General features: G+C 48.3%; 1 protein-coding gene and 1 long non-coding RNA gene across 3 annotated transcripts in view; one reads left to right on the top strand and one right to left on the bottom strand.

Moving 5' to 3' along the window:
• TNR (tenascin R) overlaps nt 1-27,925 on the top strand; it is an 82,283-nt gene that overhangs the window by 35,805 nt on the left and 18,553 nt on the right. Inside the window, exons 2-9 of one of the 2 annotated variants that reach the window (XM_071435900.1) lie at nt 11,612-11,938; nt 12,074-12,167; nt 14,813-15,289; nt 16,639-16,902; nt 17,690-17,805; nt 20,201-20,351; nt 23,266-23,535; nt 25,386-25,571. In XM_071435900.1, coding sequence (XP_071292001.1) covers nt 11,672-11,938; nt 12,074-12,167; nt 14,813-15,289; nt 16,639-16,902; nt 17,690-17,805; nt 20,201-20,351; nt 23,266-23,535; nt 25,386-25,571 — 1,825 coding nt within the window. In that variant the 5' untranslated portion in view covers nt 11,612-11,671. Of the gene's footprint in view, nt 1-11,611; nt 12,168-14,812; nt 15,290-16,638; nt 16,903-17,689; nt 17,806-20,200; nt 20,352-23,265; nt 23,536-25,385; nt 25,572-27,925 lie in introns of both variants that reach the window. The other variant, XM_071435899.1, reaches the window with a different exon arrangement.
• LOC139594173 (uncharacterized) lies at nt 16,884-27,886 on the bottom strand. The gene is made up of 4 exons (XR_011680522.1): nt 27,723-27,886; nt 26,889-27,044; nt 19,330-19,497; nt 16,884-17,007 (listed from the first exon to the last, which is right to left on the bottom strand). It is a non-coding gene; the product is annotated as an uncharacterized lncRNA (long non-coding RNA).

The raw sequence follows: 27,925 nt of genomic DNA on the forward strand, positions 1-27,925 counted from the left end.
TTCTCAAGGCTGTTTATTTTCTGTTATCTATAACATTCTTTCTCTGACCTGTTGAGATCTGTCCAGCAGGTTGGGTTGAGGCACAGTGCCTGCCCTTGGGGTGGTGTTAGCTTTTTATACTAAAAACTACATGTACACTATTTACAATAATTTCCCAATACCTATCACCTATGTTAGACAGTGAGCTTCTACTCTAAGCCAATCTAAAAATGCCATCATCCAGAAGATGGAGGCCAAGAAGAAGGAGAAAGAAGGACAAGGCACACCCAAATTCCTCCATTTGGACCCCCATTCTAAAAACCCCAAAATTCTACTTTTCACCCCATGACAAACTAACTATCATTCTACTTAAACTTTCGTGGCTTGCAGATCCTCATATAAGGTTGGTAATTTTTTCCATGGGTCAAAATCAAAGGCTCTGTGCAAAATCAAAGGCACAGGGGTCTTGGGCTCTGTGCCAAGGTCTCTGAGCCCCCTGGCAGGGGCTGGAGACATCCAGGACAGCCAGAGGGATGTCCTGGGTTCTGACCCAGGGCCACGCATCTCCTCTCAGCCATACACCCCTTAACCTCAGGAGATCTCCCAAATGTGCACCCCCAGCAAATTTCTTTCCTCCTGCCCTGTCTGGGAATGCCAGCTCCTTTCCACACCCACAGTGGTGAGAAAAGCCCCAGATGAACCTGTCTGACAAAACAGGGTCTGTCACACTGCCTGGGAGGAGGAATAGATCCAAACCCAGCCCGGCTGCCTGGGTGGGAAGAAAGCAGTTATCACTGGAAACTCCATATACATTATTTATCAAATGAAGCCTCTGCAGCAGGACTGTGATTCATGTCTCTGCTCCAGCTTGCTCATCTTCTCTCTGTCTTTTCAATGGGATGTGATAGAAAATCTTTGCAGGCTCCTTGTGGTCACTGACCAAAGGTTGTTCCCACTCCTGAGGAGATGCTGCAGGTCCCCAAAGGGGCCTGGAACAAGCCTTGCCCAAGGAAAATCACCCTTCAGCCAGGTCCACCGTGGCAGCTTTGTTCCAGCCTCAAATCTGTTCCACAAGTATCTGCTGCTGCTCTTGACATTCCAGGGAAATTACAATGGGAAGGCAAGTAGAAAATATCAATTATTGGAAGGTTCAAACAGCATAATCCCTGCTGCTGCCTGCCAGGTTGCATGTGCATGCAAATTGACTGTGACGTGCTGTTTAGTTTGAGTAATACATTAAAAAGAAAGGAAAATCTGAATTTTTTCCAGTATGGGGCTTATAAAGCAGGTGAGGGGAAAGTCACAGCATACTCAACTGTGATCACATCAGCTCTGCTTCATCTCTGTGGTGTAAAATTACATGTGAAGGGGAAATTAATCAAAAATGCACCAGATGAGCATTCCTTTTCCACCCCCCTGACTTTGGGTAAGGGTATAAACGACCTGGCAAACCGAAGAGCAAGTAAAAAAACCTGTGCTTATTTGACTTCAGCAGGTGGGTCTGCTCTTACTGAAAGCAAACCGAGTTCCTGTGTGCTCCTGCTCAGAGTTCCCAGGGGAACATGCTGCAATGCACTAATTATGGTTTAAAAAAACAAGGAAATAGTAAGGCTCTTCCTCTGCTGGTCCACAGCACTGCTCTCCATTTAAATGAGGTGGTTTTTTGTATGGGGTGACAGAGGCTAAGGTGCATCCAAGCTCTTCAAGGTGACTTTGTGCTTCATTGCACTCCCCTTAATCTTCATCAAGGCATATGCTCAGTCTGTGCTGGGGGTAATGGGTGGCAGCATTTTGGCAAAGAGGCATCCCAAGCCAGGTTTGCATCCTCTGCAGCTCAGCCCTGAGGAGCTCTGGGGTGATTTGCAGGCTCTAATGCAAGGTGACAGCCAAGCAGCAGCCAGATAAGCACGAGCACTCACTGCACCCAAGCAGAACGCTGGGAGCAAAGGGGGAAAAAAGCCCAAATGGCTGAGAGTGATCCAAATCCCCATGGCTGGTCATGGGATGGGAGCTCACAGCATAAGTGAGGTGGGATGAATGAGCCATGGGGTAGAAATCACATATCTTCTGAACAGAGAGACATGGTTCTCCCAGGAAAATCCTGGGAAGCTGTGAAGAAGCTGTAGGAAACATAGAGAAAAGAATTGAAACAATTATTATCTCTCTTTCTGTAATTATTGTTTATAGATATGGTTCTCTAAAGGGTGCTATTCATAGTCACCAATAGTACCAATAATATGAGATGTTTCTACTTTGAGACCAATCAAGTGTCACCTTAGTAAGTCACATTGTAAAAAGACCCAGCTACTTTCATTAAACCCTTTTGCCCTCTGATCCACCTGAACACTGGAGTCTTCTTTCCATCCCTGACTCAGCAGTGTCACCATGGAGGCTCTCATGCCTGGTTTTCTCCATGCAGGAGTGCCTTGGTTTGAACAGACAGGTGTCTGCTAAGAAAGGCAGCAGCCTAATATCCTTGAAATGGAAAATGTAAACCCTCCCTCCCTCTGAATTATTATAATTTTGAGATTAAAGGGCTCTCAGGCAAAGAGATGGGAATAGGAATAACAGTTCTGTACTAGGAAAATTAAAAATACAAATGAATAGTACAAACCAACACTGCCAGAGTCAGACCATGCCCTGTCCCCCTGTGTGTCAGGGGGTGGCACAGCCCCATCCCATGGGGGCTCAGCCCTCCTGCAGTGCCAGCTGTGGCTCTGCTGGAGCAGGGATCCTGCACAAGGGGGGAGTTTTCCTCTGCAGCTCCAGGGCTGCTGGAGATGGGCCTGGGCTCCCTCTGGCAATGCAGGGCAGCAGAAGCTGCTCCTCTGGCAATGCCCTGGGCAAAGGCTGCTGGGCTGTCCCAAAGCTCAGATTGGATCCAGGTAGGAATGCTTGGCTCCTCCCCTGGGCGGAGCATCTCCCCATGGGATGATGGGATTGGATCAGCCCTGCAGGGACACTCAGTGGCCATGAACAGAAGATAATTAATAATTAATGGCCCATGGACAGAAGAGATCTCCTGGAGGGAGGATTGGCTGTGGGAGAGATAAAGAAAACTGCCCAATGAACAGAGGAGAACTGCCCCACCTCTGACAGATGGGGATAGAACACACCCCCAGCCACATCTTCCCACCTAAGACAAGGAGGATGAGTGGACACTTCACTGACAGGTCCTGCCTTATCCTGACATCTGCAAGTCTCTGCCTGTGCATCACCATGTAGACAGACAGACAGAGGGATGACACTGAGTGGGGAATGGGAAGAGGTAACCAAGTCGTGGCTGTTGGAGAGGGAGAAGAAGGGAGGTTTGTCTCTCCTGGGCAGCAGCACCTTTGCAGAACTGTGTCAGTGGAGTCCACACCACGCAGGTCCTACATCACCCTCCAAAATTAATTACCAGTGCCTCTGCTAAAGATAAAACTGAAATCATATTTATTTTTGTGCTTACATTCTTGTTGCCATGTAATTAAGTGCTACCATGTAATTAAAGAGGATTTAGAGGGTATTTATGCCCTGTGATGCTCCATAATTGCAGCTAATTTCTCATTTACAGCTTCTCAGCATCTCCAGTGGAACTCCAGGAGCTGCTGGGGCAGGGACAATGGCCACCACAGGGCTTGGGAACACAGTGCAGAGCTTTAGCACTGAAGGCTAGCATCTTGAAAGGTCTGTCTCCATCCCAAAATCATTCTTCAGAAAGTTAAACTCTCCCCGGGCTCAGGACAGGAGCGATGACCCAGAAACACCTCTATGTGCAAATGGAGGTGCTGGTGAGAACAGCAGCAGGAGCTATCCCAGCCTCTGTCCCCAGCCCTCCCTGGTGAAACGCCTTAAACTCCCAGAGACACCATGTAAGGATGAAATGAACCTTTCTGCAACATGCAGGCCTGCTGAGGGAGATTCATTTCACAGCTCCCTGTGAATAAATGCATGGTGTGAAGTGTGGATGTGAGGAGTTTGCCAAGGCAGGAATCCCAAAGGACAGGGCTGTCCTGGCAGCAGGGCAGCTGAGGCCATCCCCAACAGACATCAAATCCTAGTGCTCAAAGGGCCAGGCTACCAAACACTCACCTGTCACATCTCAAAGCACATGCCCAGCCTCACAAGTTGGTGTGGAAGTGTAAGAGCCTGAATGAGGGATGTGGGACTCCAGGCAGCTCTCCAAAATGCAGTTTATTCCATCCAAGAGGTCACAGCAGTGCAGGGTGGTGGGTGACAGAGCTGTGCCCACAGCTGTCAGCTCCAGCTGCAGGCAGCCCTGGAGACCCTTTGGTTTAGGTTACATTGCATTATAGACTTTTCTTTTGGTTACAATGCATTCTAGACTTTTCTTTGCTGAGCATCTTAATACAGTAGAACCAATCTATACCTTAACTTTTATCTATAGCCTATCATAACTGCTATCATTACCATATTCATGTTACTATTCTCCAATCACTAAAGTCAGTACAGTTTAAGCTAGAAGTTGTTTTTCAGTTTTCTTGCAGTGGAAAATTCTGAGACCTTTTTTCCACTTGCCACATTGGCAGGCTTGTTTGCCTGTGCTATCTTCCTGCTTGGTAAAAACATCTTCTTGTTTGAGGTTTATCCTTTGCTCTAAGCCATAAAAACCCCTTCTAACTAACACACCCTTTGCCTCCTTGGTTATGCAGTCAGACTGGCTCAGCAATTCCTTTCTTCTATATCAAAACTTGCTTCCATCTCTCTTCCTTCTTCAGGTTCTACATTCAAAAATCTTTCTGCTAAGCATGCATATCTGTGAGACTTTCTTGTCAAACTTTCATCCCTCCCAACATGGAAGAGCTCAGTGTTAGCAGGCAGCAACTCCCATCAGGAGCTGGGATTTGAGGCACCACTGGACCAGGCTGGTACACCTGGACCCAGAGGAGAATGGGTCACCTTCCTGCAGGACACTGGGCACTGTGGGTGCTTCTAGGTCTTCATATTTGTGTTGGAGAAGAGAGGGAAGCCTTTACCCATGAGCCATCCTGTGCCACCCCATTGTTCCCAGCCTGTGCTGCATCCCAGCATTGCCCACAGGGCACTGGGGCTGGTGAAGAGGGAAGCAGTGGCCAGACCAAGCTCACTGCTAACAGCTCTCACTGTGAAATTGGGCACACACCTTGGTCTTCAGTGTAAAATTAGGTGCCCACCTTGGCAAGCCAGTCACAGAAGCCAATTTTGCACTGAGCAAAAATTCCTTTGTGGCGTGTGTTTAAACACACACTGATAACGTACCTGTAAATATAAATATAAATATATACACACACATATATATATATATAAATAAAGACAGCACCAAAATTTGAGCATCTTTAAAATGCTAGGATAGGCTCAGATTAAAGCTGGCACCCTCACTAAAATAAAACTTAACCTGGTGATTCGCAGACTTCACAGGAGGCAGCTGTTGAGGTGATGTGAAGCCAGTCGTGCTGGATGCAGACTGATTGTGAAAATAAAAGGAGATTCCCCCCAAAACCTCTGCACTAAGCTGGTGTTTGCTTTCCTGTGGGAGTTTATAGAGGCTATTGATATATTCCATGGCAATTCAATAAAAAAATATGTACTGAAAGCAATACATAACGTAGGTGGCAATGACAGAGGTGTGTGTGAATTTTTAAACTGGCAGAATTTGCAGTCAGTTGGGAGACTCATACATCTATTCATCTGCATATAGTTAGGGAAAACTGGTAAAAGTTTCAAAGTATTTCATCCTTAAACATGTCACTGGTCAGCAGGGTGAAAATAATTTCTCCTCTGAGGGCTGATGGTGACAGCATGGGATGGAAAAGGAAACACTCAGTTGTGGTTTTCTGGCGTGGTGCACGTTTCCTTGTTGGTCCTCAGCTTCAGCCCCATAAATCCACAGGATCTGGCAATCAAGAAACCACTGTTAGAGTGGATGGTTTGCTTCTCTAAGCTTTCCACCTCCTTTAATTTCCCCAAAATCCTGCAACAGGCTGTGTTTAGAGAGGTGATAAGGGTTGCAGTTAAGCAGAGGGTGCAGGAGTTGATAAGGGAGAAGGCTTCATTTACTTACACACTGCAAGGACCTTCACTCTCCCCCTGGAATTAACACAATGAAACCCTTTTTAAACAGACAAATTGCCCATCAGTAGATCAGTCCTAACTGGGCACCAGGGCTGTTTCCCCTCACAAGGCTGCAGCAGGGAATTGGCCTGCAGGACGTGCTGCACCTCTACACCTGCTCAGGAGGATCCTACTGCTGCAGACCAGTCTAATGACACAAATTTGCAGCAGTTTCAGCTGCTGAGGAGAATTATTTCCACTATTTCTCCATTAGCAGCTGCTGCAATAAAGAAATTCTTCTTTCCAGTGGGAAGTGCAAGTTCTTTCCAGTGGGACAGGAAAATCACAAGAGTTTCTTGCTGAATCACAAAGCAAAGCAAAAGTAAGGCACACACCACAGGGTCTGAGAATCCTAGAATTGTTTGGGTTGGAAAAGACCTCTAAGATCAGGGTTCAACCATTAATTTGGCACTGACAAGCCCACCACTAACCTGTATATATGGCAGCTGGAGACACCACTATGTTTCCAAGTGCCATATATACAAGGTTTTTAAAATCCCTCCAAGGATGGTGATGGACCCCTTCCCTGGGTGCCAGTGCCTTGCCATGTACACACCCTTACCTGTTGCTTTAGGATACAAAATAAAATGACATGGACACTGGCCTCTCCAACATCAAAAAGAGGGAAAGTTTAATTCTGACTCCCATCATTTATAGATTTCCAAAAGTGACAGTGGATTGGAGTGTGACAGTGCCACCTCACCAAGGACACTGGACAAACCAACATTCTATAAAATTTCTCCTCCTCCATAAAATAATGTAGAACAATAAGTTATTTACATAAAGTGTGTCAGAAAATTCATTACAAGAATGTAAACATCAGAAGGTTTAGAAGAACTTGAAAAACCAGGGTGACCCTCACCTGCCATGGCTGAAGGACATGGCACCCAGGAGGGATTTCAGTGTCAAGGCAATAATGATGCTGGGGGATGGGAACGATGAGTTGTCCTAAACCAGAGTCCTTCAGCCTCACTTTAGAGATCCCAAAAAACTCCAGAGCTGGGATTCTGAGCTTGCAATGCAATCCACATCAGTTTTCCAGCTGTGTGATCACCTTGGAATGACAAGTCTAAGGCTGGGAAGCCAACCAGGGACACCATGGAGCTGAATTTCCTTCCCAGTGAACCCCAGAGGAAAGCTGCATGGGCTGCATCCTGCCAGAGCATGGAGCAGGCACCATGTGCACCAAGCACTTGGTTTTGGCAGCCCTGAAATCCATCCATCAGCAGTTTTGGCTTATGGAAAGCCTGCAGGACACTTTTCAACACAAAAGCCTGTGGTGGTGTTTGAGAGCCCCCAGGATGAGGGAAGAGATGAGAATCTTGACTCCATGTTTCAGAAGGCTGATTTATTATTTTTTGATATATATTATATTAAAAGAAAATGATATATTAAAACTATACTAAAGAAAGAGAAAGCAGACATCAGAAGGCTAAACAAGAATGATAATAAAAAACCTGTGACTGACTCAGACAGCCTGACACAGCTGGTGGTGATTGGCCATTAATTAAAAACAATCCACATAAGACCAACCAAAGATGCACCTGTTGGTGAGCAACTTCCAAACCACATTCCACAGCCATCAGATAGTTATTGTTTACATTTCTTTGCTGAAGCTTCTCAAGAGAATATCCTATCAAAAGGATTTTCATAAAATACGTCAGTGACAAAAAATCCCAATAATACACTCAGAGGATTCCCACCTCACCATGCCCTGGGGTCTCTCCCACCATTAACAGCAGTGGGAGCAAATCCATCACAGAGCTCTGGCTCCTGCCAGCTGTGCTCCAGCAGGGAACACACCACAGCTCTGATCACACACTTCAGGGACTGCTGGCTGCCAGCAAATACCTGCCTGCCTCTGTCATGCCAAGGAAGCAGGCAGCAAACTCTGTTTCTTGATGGTTTGTTGGTCAGCATTGAGGATGAGCACAGGCCTGAACTGCAAATAGATCTGATTTTCCAGTTGGGCATCTGCACCAGACAGCAGGGCTTGGCTTTACCTGGTGTTCAGAAAAAGGGAATGCAATAAATGTACATAAATATATATACAGACATATCCCTCTCTATATGCTCTGGGTGGATTAAAAGGTTTCTCACTCAAACAAAAACCCTATTTGCTTCATTTTCACACCTTTAGTGCCTTAGAAAAATATTTGTTTCTTCAGCCATATATTGTGTGTTAAAATGTTTTTTTTTCTCAAGCAGCTTCCCAGGCAACATTTGACTTTTTTTTCTTTTAACCAAAGCAATTCACCAAAACTGCCACGAAACTAGAAATATTATTGGACCATCCAAATGTTAAACTGTCCCCACAAAATGCCACAGATAAAACTGCTGGCATCATAGTCATTGTGCAGATCTGATGTCTCTGCAGCCATCCTGCAAGAGCCCAGCTTGCATTTGCTACATTCACATTGCTAAGTTATAAAAAAAGGGCTGCAGATGCTGCATTTTGGGGGGATGCTGTTTCCCCACCCCCCAATGACTTTCCCCACCATTAATGACTTTCTCAGCACAGCTGCTCCAAGCATCCCCACACACAGGTTTCCTTCTGCATTCATCCTCATAAAGCTGCTCACACAGATACAGCCCATCAGCAAAATGTAAAAATAACTGAAAAGATATAATTAGGGTGGATGTGCTGTGGATTTAATGGGGTTTTTATGTTTCTTCCTTTGCTGGCCCATAAGGCACAAATCCTGGATGGAGAGAGGCTGATGGGGAGGGAAAGAGAGAGCTTTGCTGTGGTACATGTTTGGCAAAACCCTCAAATATTTTTCTCAGTTTTCTATTGCCTGTATTTTTTATTGAGCACCACAGAGAAATTGCAGCAGATTGATTCTTTCACAGCTCCCCAAAGTTGAAATGCTTTGGAGCCAAAAGCTCAATGCCTGCCAAACTTCATAATTAACTGTAATAACTCTTTAATTTGAACTTTAATTCACACACCCATATTTTAGGGGGACTGGAGGGAAGAAAAAAAAAAAAGGCAAAACAAACCAAAGGTAACCAGTTCTGGTAAAATATAGAAGCAGCCCCAAGCTTGTGCTGTGCCAGAGGCACCTGGAGATCAGCTGTCCCATCCTGGTCACACAGAGGCCCCTCTGGGATGGAGAGGCATTGTCCCAGTCCAGCAGAAAGTGAAGGAGAAGGGCATTGACAGCAGACACCAGCACAATGACAGGCCCAAAGCTGCCTTCACTGCCCTGGGTGGGAGCTTTTCCAAGGCCACCTCTAGGGATGAAGGGATCAAAGCCATCCAGAAGGCCACCAGCTGCAGCTGGGAGCTTTAGCTGAACTTGGGGACAACAAAGCCATCATTAAAAAAAAAGACTAAAAGCAACCTAGGTGAATTTGCTCTGGTGCAACCTATTTTACACATTAAATTACACAGAAATTGGCTTCTTTTCCTTGTGAAGGAGGGATGAAAAACATCCAGTCCTGGCTCTGTTCCCCACATCAATGGTTTTGAATGGTTCTGTCACAGCAGTGTGAGCTGGACTGGGAAGCATCAGGAGCACAGGAAAATGAGGAACCCAAAGGAGGAATATCCATGCAGCTTCTCTTCCCAGGTAGACACAGCTGAAGCTGTGAGACTGCTCCTGCAGCCCCAGAGCCCTCCCAGCCCACCCTGGATGACCTCATGGGTCCTTTAGGGAAAAGCAAACTGTTGACACCAGGAGCAGGAGGCAGAGCGGGACCAGAGAGGGAATGGAGATGACAGAGCTCAGGAATGCATTCACAAACTTGGCAGGGCTCCAGAACTGCCAGCCCAAGCCTCTGGGAAGAAGCTGAGGATTAATAGGGATCTCTGGCCTGCTCTGGGTTGGAGGACTCCAAGGAGCATCCACCTGCCCTGTGGATCAGCCTGGTTTGAGCTGGGGCCAGCCTGAACCGTGGTGACTTTTCACCATTTCACAACTAAGAGCCCAACCAGTGATATTACAAGAAATCCCCTTAGCATCATTCTGCCAGCAGGGATGCCAGCACTCCCACAGCATCATGCCCTGCCCAAGGAGCAGGAGGGAATGCCATGACTTGCCACTCAGAAGGGAGAGCTGGGCAGCTGTAATGAATGTACTGATAAAGAGATTCAGATCAATAAGGCTGGCAGGTCCTAGCAGCAGATGAATGGGCTCAGTCTGTGGGTTACAGAGTGGTTAAGTGCCCAACCACCCTGCTCACTGTCATTAGTGCTGTGTGTGTCTGCTCGCCCTCCTTTACCCACCATCCATCTCCCACTCCCTCACACTCCTGCACCCACACAGAACCCCTCTCCCCCATCCAGCTGTGCTCACAAACAGGCTCTGAGGTCTCTCTTGAGGCAAGCTGGATGCACAGAGGGGGAGAGGAAGGATTTCATTTCCCCGTGCCTAAGCTGCTCCTGTAATCCTGCAAGGAGTTTTCCTTTGCAGCACTGGCCTGGCTCAGAGCAGCTGGCCCATGGCCACAATTACTTCCACTCTGAGCACACACAAAAAGCCAAGTGAGAGGCCAAGGAGGGGGTGCTGAGATTTGAGCACCAACGAGTCAATCAGAGGCAGTCAGTGTTCATTAGTCCCTGTCCCTTCCCCTGTCATGCCTGTGGGTCAGCCAAGGCCACCCAGGAGCCCAGAAAGCAGAGAAGGACTTGAGGGACTCAGGGTCTGAGAATGCAGCCCCAAATTGCAACTTACAGAGCCTGTCTTCTGTGAGCATGGTCAGAGCCATCCCATTGCAGAGTTATTTCCATTTTTCTTGCTTTTCTTAAAACCAGGAGAAAAAAAAAAGAGAGTTCCAGGTGTTGTTGTGGAGAGAAACCAGCAAATATATATTTTCACTCAGCAGCAGGGTAATGGGGGAAGCAGGGATACTCCCCAGGGAGCTGGAGAGGAGCTCCAGAGCAGCATTAGAAGCAAGAGGTAGCAATTGCTCAAGGTTGCAGCATTGGCAGAGGGTGGCAAAGTAAGGTGTGGTAAGTAACCCAGAGATGAGTATTTGGTGCTTTGATAGCACCAGATTAATTGTTTCCTAAATAAAAAAAAAAAAGAAAAACAACAACAACAACAAGAATCTGTCTTTATCACTGCTCAAGGGCTATGACAAGGTGCTCCCACCAGCCATGGGTTCCATTGAGGGTTGATTTAGGCTCCAGCAACATCACACAATTTCAGAAAGCTTCAACCCATACAGAGTAACACCACACCACTTCAGAGGGCTGCGAGCATCTGCTCCTCTTGTTCTTTAGCCCAGCCTTTTATCCCCTCCTGTTGATGCCCTGCCCCTGTGTGCCCTCTGTTCCCTTTGGTGGTTGCTCAGTGCCCCTGGGCACTCCGTGGCTCATTGCTGTCAGTGCTGCTCACCTGCTGCTCACAGCTGCAGCCCCACTCCCAATTACCCCAAACTGTGTCCCTACACACCAAAGCCAGCAGGACTGCTTGTGGGTGAAACTGGCCCCACATGTGTCTAGATAAGTGGCAAGAAGGTTTTGTCTCTCCGTGCTGAGCACACTTTCGAGGCTAACACCAACCATGCTCTTTTGCTTCTGTGTTCCCAGGTCCTCCCTACTCTTGGCTGACCAAGACTAGCTTGGAAGGCTCTTCCTTCTCCCAGGAAAATGGGGACTGATGGTGAAAACCCGATCCTGAGGAGTGTGGTCATCAGCTTCAACTTGCTTCTGCTGGGCGCTGTCCTCAAGCCGTTTGAGTGCCGCCTGGAGGTGACGACAGAGCCGGCCCAGAGGACAGCGGTGGATGAGGCAGCTGGCCTCACCAACTGCAGCCCACCCACCAAAGAGCAGCCCATGGTCTTCCACCACATCTACAACATCAACATCCCCCTGGACAGCTGCTGCTCTTCCATGTTCAAGTCTTCGGGCGAGGAGGTGAGTTCAGAAGACGACCGGCTGGCAGAGTACACGGAGCAGACCTCCGACAGCGAGAGCCAGGTCACCTTCACCCACAGGATAAACATGCCCAAGCAGGCCTGCAAGTGCTCCACCTCCCTCCCATCTCTGCAGGAGCTGCTGAGCAGGATTGAGATGCTGGAGAGGGAGGTCTCCATCCTCCGGGACCAATGCACCTCCAATTGCTGCCAAGAAAATGCAGCCACAGGTAGTAACGCCATCCTGTTAGCTCTTGCTGGGGGCTGAGGGCTTGAGTGAGAGGCAGGAGAAATAATGCAAAACCTGATGGTGCCATTCAGAGTGTGACAGAGGAAAACCAGTGTTTACCCACGATGGGGCTGTGGATTTAGTGAAAAGACTTAGCTGAAGTCCTCTAAGGCAGGAAAAGCCCTGGGAGGGCTTTGGTCATTTGAGTGCCCATGCCACACTCGCTATGAAAACTCCATAAAGGAGAGAGAACTCCCTTTGGGGATGAACTTACAGCTGGTTAGGGGTGAGCAGGGGGATCTCCCAACTCTGCAGTCCTCCCAGCACTCTTAGATATCTGCCACTGCTTGTGGGACAGGAGGCAGAGATGCAGCTGCTGCTCTCCTGGGCTGAAGGCAGCCCCATGGGAGCTGGCAATAAGCCCCTTCATTCTCTGCAGGGAGAGTGAACACATCTGAAAAGCTGAGTTTAAAAAAAAAAAAGGATTAAAAAATACATTAAAGAAGCAAATTAAAAAAAAAAAAAGGCACAATACCATCAACATGATACTCCATCTGAATAAAAATAAGTGCTTTTGTGGGGACTTCCAAGAGGTCCCACAAGGGTTACTCCATTAAAGGCAGCCCCTCGTTCCACCTCAGCTGTCCCCCAGGGTCAGGAAAGCAGCACGCAGCTGAAATGACATAGGTCAGGAAGGTTTGGGCTGGCAGCTGCATTTCCATGGCCCAGGAGCCAGCATACTGATAGCTCTCCTTGTCTGGAGGAAGAGGGGCTGTCCCAAAGGGCATCCATCCCAAATGCAGCCCAGCCCTGCTCGTGGCTTCAGCACACCAGGGCTCCTTGCAGGGAAGAAAACACTAAGCAAGGAGAAGCACATAGAGCATCTTTCCAGGGGAAAACTGCTTTTCACACCAAGAACAGCAACAGAAAGGAAGAGAAATTAAAACTAACCCTTTTACCCCCAAGATACTCACTGCATTTTTTTTTTTATTTTAAAGTTTTGAAGCTATTAGTGTGATTTTTCCAGTGGAAGGACACATTTTTCTGTGTGTAGGACACACTAAAATGAAGTGGGTGCAATCAATCCTCAGATCAAGAGTTCCACCAAAGGTGTGCTGGTCAGGGAGGGAGAAACAAGGATGGACACACAGCAGGGTGGCTTGGGCTGGCATCTATCATGTGGCCAGTGGAAATCAATGTGTTCCCAGCCATGGCTTCAGCCCACATCCCTCCCAGTGCCACATCCATCAGCTGCATTAATAACTAAGGCAAAACAGGAAACACCAGTCTGTGCAAAGTGAGGGTTAAAATCACACAGGAAATGCAATGGGGAAACCTTTTTTAAAGGAATTAATTTGAAACTCTGATGGGCCTATTTGGGTTACTTGCAACATGCATAGACAGTCCCATTAAATATTCATTGCTTGGTGGAGTCCCCACTCCCATCACAGATGTGCCGAGCTAAAACTGGAATAATTTCATTTATTTTTACCAGAGTTGCTTTCAATTCACTGCACTGCAAAGGAATCAGGATCCCTACCCCACCACCCAAGGCAATTTTCCCTCAGGAAAGCCTCTTTTCTCCAGCACACTTACAAGCATCCTCTCTTATCTTTTGATAACTCAGCGAGAGGCTGAGATCTGAAGAGATCCTGACTGGCACTCCCAACATTTGCAGTTTGGGTGGGAATTGTCCTGCAAAGTAACCCAAATGTGTCTGTCTGGCACAGCATGTAACTGAGCTGCTTTTACATGTGCATCTGCTACATCCCCCACTGGAAAAGCTGCTCAGAAAGGTCAGCTAGGATGGAAAATTTAGCTGGGGACAGAGTCCTGGGGCCTGGGGGTCTTTGGGGTGCAAAGGTTTGGAAGAAGCACAGAAAGGGTTTCTGTCCTTCCTTGGTGGAAAAGCAGTAAAAATGAGGAAAAGCAGTAAAAATCAGCAAGGAAAAGTTAGCCTGCCTGGGATAAACCCTTTGATGGAGCAATGGTTCTACTTCAGGGCAAAACAGGGGAGCATTAGCAGTGTCAGTGGCTGCTGCCTTCATCCCCATCATCCCTCCTCACCCCAGAGCATCCTGTGCAAGGCTGCCAGGTAAAGAGGGGGCATTAGAGGTGCTGGCCTTGTGCTGTCCCTGCTTTTCCACAACCTCAGTGTGCCCAAAGCCAGCAGTTCTGTCCCAGTCAGGTTCACCAGGATAGCGATGAGGATGCTTGATGCCTTTGGGTACATACCTACTTTGTAGAGGAGAGAGAAAGCAGCTGGGGATCTCTCAGCTATAAAAAGGAGATGTGGGTAGATGTGAGACCAGAGGAGTCATGGCTGGTGCAGAGGGTTTCTCCAGGGAAGTTTTTCCCCAGTAAGAAGTCTAGGGAAGTGCCTGTTGAGTGCTGAGCTGGAGAGAAACCAAAGGGAGCACCTGCACCACAAGGTTATGGGGGCACTGCTCCCTAGGGAAAGATCCACCCAAACCCCACCAATTCTTCCCCCTTCAGCCCCAAAGCCACCAGTTTACCAGAGACAGAACTATCCCTCCCTTGCCCCACACCTTCTCCAGCCCTTCCGAGGGCTGACCCGAGACCAACCCCGACCTTTTCCCGCCTCCCACTCGCCGGGTTCTGACCCTCGCTCCCGCATCCTTGCAGGGCAGCTGGATTACATCCCTCAGTGCAGCGGCCACGGGAATTTCAGCCTGGAGTCGTGCAGCTGCGTGTGCACGGAGGGCTGGGCGGGCAGCAACTGCTCGGAGCCGCTGTGCCCCGGGGGCTGCTCCAGCCGCGGCGTGTGCCTGGAGGGACAGTGCATCTGCGACAGCGACTACGGGGGCGAGGACTGCTCCCAGCCGCGCTGCCCCGCCGGCTGCGGCTCCCGCGGGCTCTGCGTGGACGGCGAGTGCGTGTGCGAGGAGGGATTCACCGGGGACGACTGCTCGGAGCTGCGCTGCCCCCGCGACTGCTCGGGCCGCGGCCGCTGCGTGAACGGCACCTGCGAGTGCCAGGAGGGCTTCGGCGGCCCGGACTGCGGCCGGCAGCGCTGCCCCGCCGGCTGCGGCGGCCGCGGGCTCTGCCGCGACGGGCTCTGCGTCTGCGAGAGGGGCTACGGCGGGCACGACTGCTCCGCAGGTAGAGCAGGGCGGGCGGGGGCTTGTGCCAGGGTTAAGCGGTGCATAAGCAAGGGTTTCCAGGTGCCCAGAGTCCCCTAGGAGCGCCGTGGAGCTGGGAGGAATCCTTACCTGGCTGAGAGCATCGCTTAGGATTGATACACTGAGGTCCCACAGTGTGGCTACCTCCCTGTTATCCCTGTCCCCAAAGACACCAGGGGAGGTGAGCAAAAAGCTGGTGAGGTTCATCCTATTGCCAGCCAGGGCTATGTACAAATCACAAACTGCTAGGAATGTTCCTTGAGCTGGTTTATTTTCCAGCATCAACTCCATACCCGCAGAGAGCATCACTTAGGACACACTGAGTCCCCTCCCCCCTGTTATCCCTGTCCCCAAAGACACCATGGACAAAAGTCTGGGAGGTGAGCAAAAAGCTAGGGAGGTGAACAAAAAGCTAGTGAGGTTCATCCCAGCAAGCTGGGACTATGTACAAATTATGAATGGGATGAGACTGCTAGGGATGTGCCTTGAGCTGGTTTATTTTCCAGCATCAGCTGGTTTATTTTCCAGCTTCCAGTCTGGGAGGTGAGCAAAAAGCTGGTGTGGTTCATCCCAGCCAGCTGGGGCTATGTACAAATCACAAACAGGATGAGACTGCTAGGAATGTGCCTTGAGCTGTTTGTTTTCCAGCATCAGCCTCATTACATGGTTATGACAATGAGAAGATGCCAGCAGCTCACATCCCAGGCAGCAGAAAAAGAACTTAATGTTACAACTTACTTTAAAAGTTTTTGGCCAATCACACAAAGCAAAAGCACATTGACAGTGGTTACATCCAACCACTATAAGCACACATACCTTTGGTTAAAACAATGCTTGCTTATTTAGAATATAATACCTGCTTGTAAGCCTTAAAACACAATGCACAAAACTCCATTATTAAGCTTAGAAATTCCTAATATCTTACTAAACATACTTTTCTACAACTTAAAAAATTATTCTAAACAAATGTTAGCACACAAACCACTGTTCTATTGATCCTAACTTTTCTACTTCTTACCTAATTTTTCTACTAACCAATTTTATAGCTACTACTTAACTCTAATCACTATTCTACTGTCTGTAAAACCTATCTTTTACAATTTTCCCAAAACTCTCTAATTTTATAAATCCCCACACATCCCAGCATGGGGGCTGAACAGTGCAACAGGTTCTCCTGAGCCTTTACCTTGTTATAACTGTCCAGACAACCGCAGGTATCACATAACCCCCAGTCTGTGCCCACCAGCAGACCTACACAGCCTCCCACAGGAGTGGAAGAATAAGCCAGGCACACACTGACACTCTCCATCCCTCTGTCCTTCCCACCAGTGTCTCCCCCTGAGAACCTGCGGGTGACGGGGATCGGCGACAGCTCCATCGAGCTGGCCTGGGACAGCCCCGGGGCAGCCTCTGAGTACGTGGTGTCCTACCAGCCTGCCGTGCCAGGGGGCACCCAGCTCCAGCAGAGGGTGCCTGGGGACTGGAGCAGCATCACCATCACAGATCTGGAGCCAGGTGTTGCCTACAATGTCAGCATCTATGCAGTCATCAGTGATGCCTTCAGCACCCCTGTTACCTCCAGGGTGATGACCAGTAAGTATCCTACTGCACTTGTTGCTTGCTGCCCAGGTGTCCTGAGGGGATGCTCAAGCTGGCTCACTTTTTACATAAAAACCTTCTAGCAGCAGAAACTTGAGCCTTCAAAAAGAAGAAGAAAAAAAAAATTGTATCACTATAGGGATATAGGAAAGGAAGAAATGTGTCTATCCTCTTCAGAAAGACTCAGTTTGGATGAAAATCTGAATGTCTAAAAAAAACAGAAAAAGCTTCCAGAGTTTGATTGAAGCCCCCAGAATGTGGCCCAAAGCATAAATTTTTTTTTCCTCAGAGAAAATACTACAATATAACACAGAAGTCTCAGGTTGTCCTCTCCCTCCTGGACAGATGATTCCTTGTGATGCCTCCCCATGATGGTGCAGCAAGAGGGGATGCTGCTGTGCATCAGGAGAAGCACAGTCCTGGCCAGGACCATGATGCACAGAGGAAAACAGGAGTATCAAGCTGTAATGCCAGCTTCCAAAGGGGTTTCTTGGAGATAAGGATAGATACAGAGGGCAGGGAAAAACAGAAACTATCCAGACCCATCATTCACTCTGTTCACATGATAATGCAGTGGGATGCTTCAGTGTCCATAGGTACAGGCATTTCCCTCTTTTCCCTCCAACCCACGGGTGGAGCAGGGAAAGAGGAATTTTGCTAAGAGATACCAAAAGTTTCCCTGTTTTTGTTGCCCAGATAACAAAATACCCACGGGGAGCAGGGTGGGCACAGCATGTGCACACCCACCCCGCTCTGCTCACCACCCCCTGCTCCCTTGCAGACCTGGCCACACCACAGGGGCTGAAGTTCAAGACCATCACAGAGACAACAGCAGAGGTGCAGTGGGAGCCCTTCTCCTTCCCCTTGGACGGCTGGGAGATCAGCTTCATCCCCAAGGTACTGCTGCCACACCCCTGGCACTGCGGGGTGCACCCAGTGAGAGCATCCTAAATTCATTTCCAATTATCCCCTTCCCCAAACACCCAGCCTGTGTCTTCCATTTCTGTGCTGCACACCAGACTCCTCAGACTGCCAGCCTGCATTTCCCCATTAGTTTTTGTGTCAATGCATGTCCTCAAAGAAATGTCCCTCCCAAAAAAATCCAGTGATGTGAAAAAAATCCTTCCAGCCTCACTCTTGTTGTCGCACCCTCTTTTTCCTTTCCATCTCCTCTGCAATGACTCTTCCTACTCCTCCTCCTCCTTTTCCTTGCCCTGCTCTCTACACTAAGCTCCCCAAAGCAGCCTGGATCAAAGTGAGCAGCTGCTGGCTCTCAGACAAGAACCTTCAGCCCCCCCCTCAAGTCACATGCACAGTTCATTCCTGCCATGGAATTTTAATTTTAATCGCAGTGACGAGCAGGTAGAAACCCTGCCAGAAAAGATGAAAGGATAAAAATGTTGCCCTAAATACCCCATATTTTCTGTGCACAGCAACAAAAATGGTACATCAAGTATTTAGTCTATATTCATAATTTCTACACCATTTAGCCACAAGTACAGCTTCAATTGTACATGGAGCCTCTTTATAAGAGCATTCAAGCCCCAGCAGTAAAAGAAATGCTGATTAAGGGCTCAATTATGATGTTGTCACTTGTACAAAAACCTGCACTGGAATCAAAGGCAGCTCTGGGCAGTGGAGAACTGCAGAATTTGGCCCCAAAGTTTTAAATACTCTTAACTATGAAGTATCATTGCACAGCACAAAACAAGGGCCCAATTGCCTTAAATAACTCAATTCTGTCATCTCCAAAGAGTTGCTGGGAGATTATTGATGTGATGTTGGCTACATCCACATGCAAATTGTGTCAGAAGGTGAAGCTCATGCAATGCAGGTATAGACCCTGGGATAATTTGCAGTCACCATCAGCTGATCATTCAGGATTAAAGCTGAAAAATATCAGAGTAAAGCTTTTGGTAGGAAAAAATAGCTCATTCCAACATTTTATTACTCAGGAATTTAGCTGAACAGCATCCCCGTGAAGCAAATAAATGCAAACCATTGGTTCTTTTTTCTGTTTTTAAGCTTAAACTTAAAAATACATGGAAACATTTTGGGATTTAAAGGCAGATAAGATGCAAAAGGATGGCTGTTCCTGGATGCAGGGTTTTGGGTAGGGAAGGAATGTAGTTCTCTGGGCTTTAAAGTTCTCAAATCCATGAGTTAAGACATAAAGTCACAGTCATGTTCCTGCCCATCAGCTGCCAAAATTGGCCTTTCTAGAGTCTCCATCATTGCCTTTTCCCCTAAAATTAGGCAGAGGGTGCTGTGTCCTTTACTGCCCTGCAAGCAGTGCTTGCTTGGGTATATGCTGAAACATTGCCACACCTCAAACAAACCCAAAACCCATTCCCAAAGGCTAAAAACAACAGAGTTATAATTTATAACTGCAGCATCACAACCTCTATGAGAAAAACTGACCTGTCTTCCCAAAAACTGGGTGAGAAGATGCTAATTTGGTCCTCAGCAGCCCAGTGAGGATGCTTGCAACTTCCTGCAAAGCTCTTTCCACTCTCCTTCCATGGTCTCTGTGATGCTCTCACCCCCACAAAAGCTGGGTCAGGCAGGATTGCCCATCTGCTGCCTGCACTGGGGATGGGGTGGGAAAAAGACAAAGAAAAGACAGATTTAGCAAAGAAAATTAGGAAAGGTAAAATGGTAACTGATGGCTAAAATGGAAGGTTTCCTGTTTAATGAGAAAAGGGATGAATATGAATTGAGAGTTATGTGCAAAGATTTGTTTAGCATGTTATTAGTGAAGACAGCAGCAAGAAAAGATCCTTTGTCCAAGCTCTGGCAGGAAAGGTGACATGTGCAGTCGTTTAAAGCCTCACAGTTTTCCAGGGCAAAACCACAAGGCATAAATGAGTGTACTAAAGATGGCTAAAAAGCAGGTGACAGCAAAATAAAGACCTCACAGCTTCATACCTATACATCAACAACAAAAGGCTCCTGGCACCTGAAGAGCAGGGAAAACAAGCCTAGCCAAGGTTTTGGTTTAATCATCTTTCTTCTTTCTGAACAGCACAGGCACAAATACACAGAAGCTGGGGAGGGAGGAGGGATGGGGAGGATTTTGCAGCCCAACAACACAAGCACTCCACGCTTGGTGGGTGACTTCATCCCAGCTTTCTCCCTCCATGCTGGGGTGTGCCAAGGTGACAATGTGATTTGGGGATGCAGTGTGTGCTGTGGAAGGATGCAACATGGGGGGCACCTCCTGTTGTGCATCAGTCCCCCCCAAAACACCAGCTGGTGAGGGAGGGTTAATGCTTGTTTCATTCCCTGACAGAATAACGAGGGTGGTGTGATTGCCCAGCTCCCCAGCACCGTCACCACCTTCAACCAGACGGGGCTGAAGCCGGGGGAGGAGTACACTGTCACCGTGGTGGCCCTGAAGGAACAAGCCAGAAGCCCTCCCACCTCTGACAGCGTCTCAACCCGTGAGTGAGCCTCACCCGGGGGCAGCACAGCAGGTCCCAAAAATAAAGTCCCATGGGCAGGGATGAAACTTGCAGCCAACATTGCAGCAACTTCGTGCAGTGTTTTGTCCCTCTCCTAAATTGTCACAAGTGCAGAAGCTGTGGCAAGGTTAATGGGGTTGGGAGCAAAGACTCAGTTCTGCTTTTATTGTATAGCTGGATAAATTATTCTTCTCTGGTAATCTCACATTTTGAAGGCTAGATGCCCTCAAGAAATATATCTACAAATGTATTACTTACTCATACATTGCAGATTAAAACTCCCACCTGATTTTGTGCCACTAAATGCCCTCAACTCCCACCTATTCAGGCAAATCAGGCAGCAGGGCAGGGAGCCAGGAGCAACAGCATGTCCCTTCCTAACCGATTTGTTTGCCCACTCACTGGTCCTTCCTGTAGACCAGAGAAAATTCAGTTGGGTCTTCTTGCTGAAGGAGATGCAGTGATGGGCAGAGCTCCCAGGGGAGAGGAGTCTCTTCACACCAAATCTGGTGCAGTCTGCCTTGAAAGCCAGGCAGACGTCTACTAGCTCCACCTAAGCTGTTCCGAGAGGAAACAGCACTTAAATAGCTGCCGGAGGGCTGTAATGAGGTGCTGCTAATTGAGGCAGCGCTGAGAGTGAAGGGAGGGTCCCTCCACCGCAGCAGTTTGTTGCAGGGCTGATCTTCCCCAGCACAGTCCTCTCCTCCTGCTTTGCCTCCGTGTTCAGCTCGGCGTGGCTTAATAGAGACATCTCCTGGTCAAGGCAGAAACTTCCTTTCCCTGGGAAGTCAGCAAAAATAGAAGCTGGTACTTCAGACTCGAGGGTTGACCTTTGCAGGGAGTGCAGGTGGAGCCCTCTGCTCCACAGGATCTGTGCTCCATGGAGGCATCCCTGTGCTTGTGTCTGCCTTCCTCTGCAGCACCCCCAGAGCTTCATCCCCACCACCCTTGCTCTTCCTCCACACCTTGTGCCAGGATCAGGCAGCAAAGGCATGGTTTTATGCCATACAGCTAAGTAGATGTGGATCCCCTGCGTGGCTGGACAGCATGTTGGACATTGAGGGTGTGCATGACCTGGTCCTGGCCAAGCTGGACAGACAGCTCCTACCTGAACACTGGGACTCCCAGCTGGGCTCCCTCCTCTGCTGTTTTGCCCCCAGACCTCACCTCACTACTGCAAATTCCTCCATGTCCTTTTCTACCCCCCCCAGTGCTTCCCACCCCTGCCACATGCTCATCCCCCAAAACTTCCAACCCTGAGGTGCAGCATTCAGCAGACCCTTATATACTGTCATTATATCAGGTATGTGTATACATGGTATAGTCTGAATTACAGAACTAAAGTGGGCTTTTTCACCCACCTTGTGATCATCTAAGTGATAACACAGGCTGCCCAGCAGGCTTCATGCATGAGCACTGCCATGGCACAGGAGTGATGGCAAGGCTTGGCTCCATCCATCCATCCATCCATCCATCCATCCATCCATCCATCCATCCAGTCCTGCTGGACTCAAAGCATCCATCAGCCAGGCTTGAGCCCAGGATGTCCAAAGGTTGAGTGTTGGAGGGTATGGAAGAAGGAAGGCCCCAAATCTCTGCCAAAAAAAAAAAAAAAAAAAAAAGGCAGAAATGTCCAAAAATGTCTCCCAGTAGATATCAGGCATGGATTTTTCTAAAAGCCTTTTATCTGAAAGGTTTTTTAGGACACCAACCATAGCCCCACACCCAGCTAGTTATGAAGATTCACCAGAACAGTTGCATTTTCTCTTCTCTTCCCACTGCCAAGCCACCAACAGCTTTATGAGCTGATTCCTCAGTTTAAGGACAAACCAGGAGCTGGCACCAAAGCAGGAACATTTCTAGAGACATTCCTCAGTTCTCAACACTTGGATCTTGTCCTTGGCCCCATGTTATTTAACACATTGTCAACACCTTTCAAAAGACATAATACTGTTGCTGATAAATTTTGCCAATGATGGAAAGGATCGGAAAAGAGTAAATTGCATAGAAGAACATCAATAAAAGTTGTTTGGATAGTTTGAAGAGCTGGGCACAAAGGAAAATTACATGTTTTTTCAATGCAAAAGTACAAGCAGCTATCTAAGAGCAAAGAACGTGTGTTGCAGTTAGATATAGGAGTTTTATATCCTGGGAAATACCACCTGAAAAAGCCAAAGAGGAATTGTTGTTGACAACCAGCTCAAGAGAAGGGCACGATCTGCATTATCGCTGTAATGGGTGTCAATGAGAGAGCTGCTGGGTCCTGCTCTGGTGTCCACAGAAAGTGGAGAGGGTTCAGGAAAGAGCCAGGAGACTGGGACAAGGGACTGGGCAAACCCATGAGTACCAAACCCTCTAAGTATCTTGGGTTCAGGGTCACGCCTCTTGCCCACACCACCTCTCTCCCTTGTCCCCAAATCCCAATTCCAGCTGCTTTGAAGGTCAGCCTGAAGCATCCCTGAATCTTGATGTCCCCAAAGCTTCCACCTTTCCCCATCCAACTCTCCCAAATCCTGGGAAATACCACCTTAAAAAGTCAAAGGGGAATTATTGTGGACAACCAGCTCAAGAGAAGGTTTTAAGCTGCATTATAGCTGTAATGGGTATCAATGAGAGAGCTGCTGGGTCCTGCTCTGGTGTCTGCAGAAAGTGGAGAGGGTTCAGGAAAGAGCCAGGAGATTGGGACAAGAGACTGGGAACCATGAGGACCAAAGTATCTTGGGTTCAGGGTCATGCCTCTTGCCCACACCACCTCTCTTCCCTTGTCCCCACATCCCAATTCCAGCCGCTCTGAAGGTCAGCCTGAAGCATCCCTGAACCTTGGCATCCCCAAATCTCCCACCTTTCCCCATCCAACTCTCCCGCAATAACAGGTGCCCGTTTCCCCCCGCAGTCATCGACGGCCCGACGCAGATCCTGGTGCGGGACGTCTCGGACACGGTGGCCTTCGTGGAGTGGAGCCCTCCTCGCGCCAAGGTGGACGCCATCCTGCTGAAGTACGGGCTGGCGGACGGGGAGGGCGGCAGGACCACCTTCCGCCTGCAGCCCCCCCTCAGCCAGTACTCCCTGCAGGCCCTGCGCCCCGGCGCCCGCTATCACCTTGCCGTCAGCGCCCTGCGCGGCGCCAACGAGAGCCGCCCCGCCTTCGCACAGTTCACCACAGGTAGAGAGCTGCCCTTGCTGGGAGAAATGGATTTTTGGGCGTGAATTTTTGAGTCTCTTTGGCAAGCATGGGTAGGTGGATTGCTGCCGTCTGCAGATGGGCTGTCCCGCAGCAAGGAGGAAAAGCTGAGGGGTTTTTGCATCTGGGGGGTTGGTGATGCCTCTTTTTCTGCTGGCGCAAGTGAGCTGGGGTTTGGTGTGCTAGGAGGAAGAAGTGGGATGAAAATACAGTGGTTAAGATGCAGGTGAAAATGGTGGCAATTGCATTCATCCCATCACAGAGCAGGCAGAGCAAATGATTCAGCTCACCCTAAAATACACACCCTACAACTGCCCTCTGTCCCCGCTCCTGCTGCTAGTGGCTGTTTAGACTCTAAACCTCCACTACAAAAGGTCCTCTCTGGTGTCCCCAAAGCTTCCAGCTTTCCCCATCCAACTCTCCCAAATCCTGGGAAATACCACCATAAAAAGTCAAAGAGGAATTATTGTCAACAACCAACTCAAGAGAAGGGCACAAGTTGCATTACAGCTGTAATGGGTGTTAGTGAGAGAGCTGTGATGAATGCCCTGTGCCCCCCAGGGATGCTCATATAGTCCCCAGGGCACTCCAGGTGATCCCAGATGCCAGTGATGAGGCATGGATGGACTCAACGCCCCCTATTTAGATGATAAACCCCAAACCAGCCCCATCTTGGTAATGTCTTGCTGCAGCATCAAGGTTGAAGCTACCTGAGACACACATCCCCACCAGCTCCAGTGTCTGTTCAGACCCACAGCTTAGAACTCTAGAACTCAGCAGTTTACATCCTTAAGAGCACCCACAGCTCAATGCACAATTCTCAAAGGCACCAAAATGCTCAGCACAGGTCTGAGTTCAAGGGAACACTTGCTCCCACTCGGCATCAAGAGCCAAGGCAGGTGCCTTGACCAAGGAATCAGCAGTTAAGCAGCTGAAACCAGCACATGCAGAAACATGGTTATCTTATTTTATATCTTCTCTGAGCACCCTAACTGGTCAGTAAAACTTTAATGAATGTTAAGCCTGCAGATAGCTAAGGGATTTAATTTACCGTGCCATAAAGGAGGAGTCAGAGCGTGTATTTCCGTGCTGCTTTATGGTATATAAATTGTCATGTACATTACTGCTGGCTATGAGGCTCCTACAGTAATAACTGTGGGACGTGAATTGTGTGTGTACATATCTCTATAGATAAATATTTCAGACGAGATGCTTACCCCAGCTGATTTGCTGCCTTGGCCTTCCTTGCTTTATTTCTAAAAGGCAACATAAAAGCACCCCCCCAAACTCGGATCCATCTCCATTACTCACTGTCCACTGGTGCCCAGCCCCAGCTGTTGCTCACCAGAGGGGTTTATTGTGCAAACCAGAGCAGATTCAGTACACAGCCTGAGCAGCACCAATAAACAAACCCTTTGGGCAGTGTCTGAGTGTGAATGAGCCTGTAAAGATGCTCAAGGTTTTCTTCTAAGAGCAGTTCAGGCCAATGCATGGCTACCACAGAGCCCTTTTCCTCTTACAGTGCCTCAGTTTCTTTTACCTTAATATGGGGGAAAAGAGTTTTCTTTTTTAAATAACATGGAACTAGCTGCCAAACCAACTTACCGAGGACGCTGCCAGCATTTGTGTCACCCTCCTGGGTGGCATCGCCCAGCCTGTGCTTGGAGTGAGCAGGGAGGGAGCAGGGGATGAGAGCAAATGTTCCAGCCCTTCCTGCCAGGCCATGCTCAGGGGAGGAGGGGGGATCTCCTGGCTGTCCCCCCTGGCTGTGGCAGGGCTGCGGGGTGCGTTCCCCACGGTGACACCGTGCCTCTGTCCCTTGTGTCACGCAGAGATCGACGCCCCCAAGAACCTGCGGGTGGGCTCGCGGAGCCCTGCCAGCCTCGAGCTCGCCTGGGACAACAGCGAGGCCGAGGCGCAGAGCTACAGGGTGGTCTACAGCACCCTGGCCGGGGAGCACTACCACGAGCTCCTGGTGCCGCGCCACGCCGGCCCCACCACCCGCGCCACCCTCGCAGGTACGCACGCGCCCTCGCGTCCTGGAGCCATGATATTTTCTGAAAAATCCTTTCCTTGGGACTTTTCCTCCTGAGAAGCTGAGAGGCCTCAGGAATAAAATGTAAAAAATGGTTATCTGCTGCTGTGGAATGCAACAGGTGGATCTGTGCTTGGTCTCATGTGGTTGTTTCTGATTAATGGCCAATCACAGTCAGCTGGCTCAGACTCTCTGCCCGAGCCACAAGCCTTTGTTATTCATTCCTTCTTTTTCTATCCTTAGCCAGCCTTCTGATGAAATCCTTTCTTCTATTCTTTTAGTATAGTTTTAATATAGTATATATCATAAAATAATAAATCAAGCCTTCTGAAACATGGAGTCAGATCCTCGTCTCTTCCCTCATCCTGGGACCCCTGTGAACACGGTCACAGTGCCCTTCCTCCCCCTCCTCTCAGCCAGGTAGGGCAAAGCAGATCCCAAATCAGCACCAAGACACAGTTGCCCTTGTGCTGGCACATGTCTGAGGTTTACTGAGAGTTTACTATTTACTGGAGAGAAGGTTTTCCTTGGGATAGAGCTTGTTTTCCCCTGTGTCTGGGTCTGGGTACACCTCCAGCAAGGATCTGTCTGTAGTAATTATATATCCTCTGAACAGAGAGAGACATGGTTCTCCCAGGAAAATCCTGGGAAGCTGTGTAGAAGCTGTGGAAAACTTAAATGAAAGAATTCAAACAATAACTATCTCTCTTTCTGTAACCATTGTTTATAGATATGGTTCTCTAAAGGGTGCTATTCATAGTCACCAATAATATGAGATGTTTCTACTTTGAGACCAATCAAGTGTCACCTTAGTGAGTCACACTGCAAAAAGACCCAGCTACTTTCATTAAACCCTTTTGCCTTCTGATCCACCTGGAGTCTTCTTTCTGTCCCTGACTCAACAGTGTCATCTGTCCAGGTGGCAAACAGAGCTGGCAAGGAGCAAGGGGAGAAATAGGAAGAAGTCTATTTAGGCTGATCTACAGGAAAATATTATTTCACTCTTCTCTTTTTTTGCTTGTTTGGAAAGAGCCATGGGTGATGATGTCCCGTGGGCAGTGATGGGGAGCCAGGCTGCCTGAGTTTTGTGCCTTTTTCCAAACTGGGTTCAAAGCAGACCCAAATCTAGAGATGCTGGTTTTGAGCAAGTCCTTTAAGTGGTACATTATTCAGGCCAGCAGAGGGGCTGCAAACACCACCCACCTCCCACTGCCAGGAAAGCCCCAAACACCTTATGCAGCAACACAGCAAAGCACCATGTGAGATGTGATTTCCTTGCTTTTTGACTAGAACTGCTTACCTCATGGATTTGCTGCTCCAGTGGCATATTTTGAGCAAAGAAAAGAATTATATGCAGAAATGTTCATATTCATCTTGAAGTTCTTCAGTATGGATGGACTACAGGTTCTCCCATGTTGACTCTCTGCCTTCCCAGGACTTTCAAGGGCTCAGGAATCTGCCATATGAAGTTATAGGAGAAAAGTCAGTGGGAAAGCCAAAAGTTAAGTTACAGATACAGCAGCAGAGTCACAAGAAAGGCTGGAGGGCAGCAAGGCAATTAGAGCAGTTATGGTGAAAAATGTGGAATGCAGAAAGAAGAACAACATCAGGGCTGATTTCTTCTGTGTTCTTGATGAGGATGCATAGAGAGAAATAGGATGAGATCAGAGACTCAGTGCTGGACTCCTGCTAGCTTTCCTTTAGGACATTTATCGGCTTTCTAGGTGAGAAGAAGCATTAAAAATGGGCCAAATCCCCCTCCCTGGGCAGAGGCACAACAGTGACACAAACTGACAATATCCATGGCTTAACTTGAGCTTGACTTGGAATATATGGCAAGAGCCTAAAGTCTCTTGTTTTTCTCAATAAAACTGAAAAAGCTGCCAAGGCTCTTCCAGACTCACGTAAGACTGCAAGAAACCCAACTAAAGAAAGCTGCAGAGATGCAGATTCTTAAGTCAATTGTAGAGATTTTTTATATAGTACCTCCATCATCACACAAGTGCATTGCTTCCAGTCCCCAGTTTACTGTGTCATAAACAAACCAATTAAAAAAAAAAAAACCAACCTAGTCATAGCAGAAAATAATGAAAAAGCCATTCTGCTAGCAAAAAAAAAAAGCTATGATACTTACAGTGTGGGTGGCACACGAGCATCTCCCATAGCTCCTGATGTACAGAGTAGTCATGGCCTCCAGTCTTGTTGGACTTTGTGCAAAACCCATTGGGGTTTTTCCCAGTCACCCAGGACCTGATGGGATCCATGGTATGAAAGTAACCAGCAATTCTTTCAGCCAGTCTCATCTACCTGCAGGAAAAGCAGTGAGGAATGGCACTG

Source organism: Agelaius tricolor, unplaced genomic scaffold (assembly GCF_023055355.1).
Source record: "Agelaius tricolor isolate 1412-34295 unplaced genomic scaffold, bAgeTri1.0.p SCAF_11, whole genome shotgun sequence".
NCBI lineage: Eukaryota > Metazoa > Chordata > Aves > Passeriformes > Icteridae > Agelaius > Agelaius tricolor.